This window comes from Chinchilla lanigera, unplaced genomic scaffold (genome assembly GCF_000276665.1).
Source record: "Chinchilla lanigera isolate Chin_1 unplaced genomic scaffold, ChiLan1.0 scaffold00149, whole genome shotgun sequence".
NCBI classification, from domain to species: Eukaryota; Metazoa; Chordata; class Mammalia; order Rodentia; family Chinchillidae; genus Chinchilla; species Chinchilla lanigera.
The window spans coordinates 720,821-725,427 of NW_004955550.1; the positions used below are offsets into that span (position 1 = coordinate 720,821).

Here is a 4,607-nt window from a genome sequence, read left to right on the forward strand (position 1 = left end):
ACATCACAACATTTCTAGTATCTAGGTCACAGTTCTTATCAAGATAAAATTGTCTCAAATTCATTTCTCCCTCCTTTTAATGTTTGTGACTTATTTAAACAATGTCAATTGTTCATGGCTGGCTCATGCAAATCTCAGTTTTATTGCTTAAGAAACAGTTTGATTATTTTACTATCATACAAAACTAATAATAAATTTGATGTTCTAGGAAAAATCAACATTCTATATTAACTTGCAATAACCTCTGTCATCTACATGTCTTCTACATCAATAAATGTGTCCAAGAAAGAGAACTCCGTTACCCACTTCATCCTCCTGGGCTTCCCCTCAAGCCCAGAAAGGCAGCTCCTCTACTTTGGGCTCTTCTCAGTAGCCTACATGCTGACCCTCATGGGGAACACTGTCATCGCCTGTGCAGTGAGGGGAGACAGGCACCTTCACACCCCCATGTACATCTTCTTGGGGAATTTCTCTCTCCTGGAAATATGCTACACCACCACAACTGTCCCTAACTTGTTAGCCAACTTTATCTCCACAACCAAGTCCATCTCCTTTGTGAGCTGTTTTGCTCAATTCTACTTCTTCTTCTCCTTTGGGTGTGATGAAGGTTTGTACCTTTGTATCATGGCATTTGACAGGTACCTTGCTATCTGCTGCCCTCTCCACTATCCATACATCATGACCAGACAGCTCTGCACTGGCCTTGTTGCCTTGGGATGGTGCTCTCGGTTGATCCTTTTCATAACTCCAGTTGTTCTCATTTCACAGCTACCCTACTGTGGCCCTAATATCATTAACCATTTTATATGTGATCCTGTCCCATTGATGATGCTGTCCTGTTCTGAGGACACCACCACTCAGGTCATTTACTCTGCTTTCAATGCTATCTTCATGATTGGCACTTTTCTGTTTATCCTTTGTTCTTATGCACTGGTGATTTGGGCTGTGCTGCAGATGCCTTCAGCAGCAAGCAAAAACAAGGCTTTCTCCACTTGTGCTTCTCATCTGGCTGTGGTGTTTCTGTTTTTTGGCTCTGTTATGGTGATGTATGTTAGCCCTGGATCAAGACACCCAGTAGAAGTTCAAAAAATTGTGGCCTTACTGTATTCTGTGATAACACCCCTCCTCAACCCTCTGATTTACAGCCTGAGGAACAAGGAGATGAAGGCTGCCCTAAGGAAAGTCTTTGGCACTGAAGGCCTCTTCATAAAACATAAATCAGAAATTGTGGTCAGCTAAGTTACATTACAACTTAATTTTATAAAACAAAAATGGGAAATTTTATAATTAACTCAATAATTTTGTTTAGAGAACTAATAAAATGAAAGTCTTAGAATCTTAAATGTCACTATACAGTGGGCTAGTTCTATTAAATGACATAATTCTCCTTAAGTAAATACATGTATAATTCTGGATCTAAAAAGCAAAATAAATATCCTTTGCATCTGAGAGTTGGAGAAGCGTATAAAGTTGTTAAATAGGTCAAATCTTTGTTTCAAGTTTAAAACTATGCACATTCTCCTCGAAGAGTAAGTCATGACTAGAGTACTGGCAATGAACCTATGGCACTTGTGCCACAGTGGGCTGTTTGTGTCTTTGAAAACCCTCAAAGGTTTCCCATCACTGATCTAGAAGGAAAAATTCTACATGTACAAAGGCTAAAACTGTGCTGGTGTGATGTAGTCACTCCATCTCCAAAGAAAAATAAGCTTTTTCTGAAAGAATTTTAAAGAAACAACCTAAGCAGGATATTAAATGTAAATCAAAGGGTACACAAAATAAAAACTAGAAGTTAAATGACTGTTTTATACCCAGAATAGAGTTAAGATCAATGCTAAAAGTAAAATGTCAGATATTAATCAACAGTTTGCTCCCTTTGCTACAAATCAGTGTCAAGTGATATATTTAATTCACTATTTCTTGTGGGACACATTTAAAGATCCTTCCTCTCTTAAGTACATAAGCACAATTGTTTATTTAATGATACTTTTATATCAATGACTGGTAGCCAATCCTTCCATGGACAGCTCTGTAAAAAGTAATGGAACACAACAAGAATAAATGAAATATGGAGAGCTGAATTTACAGCCCACTGGAAGTCACCAGTTCTACAAACTGAGGTACAACTCCAACTAGTCTGTCTGTAGGAAAAAAGCAGAGATTTGGGGTGGTCTGGACAATGAGAGGTAGGGTTTTTGAGGGCTCCACAAGAAAAATGAAGGCTTGTTTAGGGAAGAGAATCTTCATGTGTTTGTTTATATTTCACAAAATCAGTGTAGATTGAATGTGAATCACTGACTAGACAAATTATTCCCACTAGCAAGACCCTTAATACACAACTTCCCCCAAAATATTTTCAGTGTAAACATGAGACACTGATGTATTCCTGGTAATTTTAATCATGATTTCCCTGGGGTGGTGAAGGTGCATTCAATCAAGAGTCACTTCTCTTTCTGAAAATAGTGGGAAAAGTCAGGAAAATATATTTTGGAAACAAAGTATGCTGTAGGTTGATTACAAAGGGGAGTGATTTCTTCAATATCCAACTTTGAAGAAATAAATGATTGGCCTCCTCATATTTCAGATTGTCTGCACCCCAGGAAAACTGTCAGGTTGGTACCACTAAATGGACTCAACTCAAAATTATTTAGTAACTTTTGTCAAATTTAGGATTTTTTCAAGTTTTGTCATGTTTGAAACTCAGCTTTCACCAATGTATACTAAGATATCAAATATAAGGATCTGAATTAAAATCTAGTATACTCAGTAGAAGATTTCTTGTCCTGCTAATTTCCCTCACACCTCCCCATTGACCACTATCAATAAATTATCTGTAAAATAAAAGACTATGTTCTGTAAAATCCACACAAACATACCTTTCAAGGCTTGAAGATAGCAGCTTCACTCCACTTCATTATTTCAGTAACATGCACTGTTTATATTTATCAGCCAATCATCACTGAGATAAAAGTTACACAAATTATTTTCGGACTTTAAAATGTGTATCTAAAGGTACTACTTGTGATGTTAGCAAGTAGGGAAGATGCAAAAAAAGAAAAGGAAGGGGAGATTCATATTTAAATAAAGCAAGTGTTATATTTCCTAAAAAAAAATCAATTCATAAGTCTTTAAAAACATCATGTACATTGAATATCATGATCATTAGGTATATTTCATGTGTACCTTTATCTAAACTGTACCAAATAAGTTCCTATTTTCCTCAGTGCCTTTGTAGATCTAGTATGCTACCGAATACATTTGAGAGGAGTTATATAATTTACTATAAATAATAATCATTATATATCATGACCCTCCTGATGAGATTACTATCAGTGTCACATTAATTGATTAGAAAACAAATAGTTTTACAGAGGCTCAGTAATTTTCTAATGCCACACCATTAGTAAGTGAGATTGGAATTAAAAGATTTTATACGAGCTGTTTCATTGAATTATTCCCACCTACATCTGAATCAAAGACTCCATGTATATTTTAGATTGTATTTGCACTGTTATCAGTGTCTCACTCCAAAAGCATAAGATGTCTTTCAAATTTCTGCAACAATTTCTCAGAAACTACCAGTGCCCCCCAGTCTATAACTGCAGCCCTGGAATATTACAGAAGTCAATAAAGGTAGATGAATGCATCAGACTTTTCTCTTTCTTAGAGACATTTTCTTTGCTTTCAGACCCCTGGTATGCAGTCCACATCTTCAGCTATGACATTTTTACATTCTGTTAATCACCCTAACTCTTCCTTCTTCCTTCCTCTATCAACTCTCATGACCAACACATACACCCAATTTTCGCTCAGGCTCTACTTTAAAGAGCCCCTCATAATCACAGGTATTAATGTAAATGGTTGTAGATATCAAAACTTCAGTATAATATCCGGGAGCTAGACCTACCCCTGGTGAAAAGACCATGAAGAACCCAGTGCAAGTGATCCACCAGTTGGTGATAGCCCTGCAGAGCATCAGACTTGGTAGGTCTTCAACTATGATGAACAGAAGGGAAGCACAAGTGAATGGAAAGCACTGCCAAAGGAAAAACTGGCTCTCTGAGACCCACACTCCCTGTGCTGAGAGAGGGAGTGCTCCAGGAGCTGCTAGACCCGTGCGTTCAAGTCTGTGCTTAGCCCACACCACTACAGTTCCAAGCTGAAATGCATGGAGCTGAAATGCATGGAGAGAGCCTAGTATTTCCCATCTATTCCATGAGGGCAGAGCAGGCAAACCAGGACCCCGCTGCCATTACAGAATGAGTCTCTGCCCTCCATGTACCCACAGCAGAGAGGAGGTCCTCACTCAGAAGCCCCAGGGACTTCTCTGTCTGAGGGTGGGGCGTGTAGACTCTCCCAGCCCCTGCACATCCTGCACTGAGCAAGCAAGTGCTCCAGGAGCTGCCAGGGCCACAGTTCAAGTCCATGCTTTGCCTTTGCCCAGACCCTTTAGCAAGTCGAACGCTGGGGAAGTCTGTGACTGCTACCCATCTGGACTGCATCTGGTTACTCTCTGTGTCCTGAACAGACTGGAGACATAGATCCAGGTGGTTCACAAACTGTAGACCCTGCAGTTTGTGTCTGAATTATGCCTGTACCCTGAACTG

General features: G+C 39.0%; 1 protein-coding gene across 1 annotated transcript; it reads left to right on the plus strand.

The window, feature by feature from the left end:
- Positions 1–276: 276 nt before the first annotated feature.
- On the plus strand, positions 277–1,239 carry LOC102023959 (olfactory receptor 11G2-like). The gene has a single exon (XM_005412137.2). It carries the CDS (start codon positions 379–381, stop codon positions 1,237–1,239), a length of 861 nt encoding a protein of 286 aa, XP_005412194.2. The 5' UTR covers positions 277–378.
- The last annotated feature ends 3,368 nt before the right edge of the window (positions 1,240–4,607 follow it).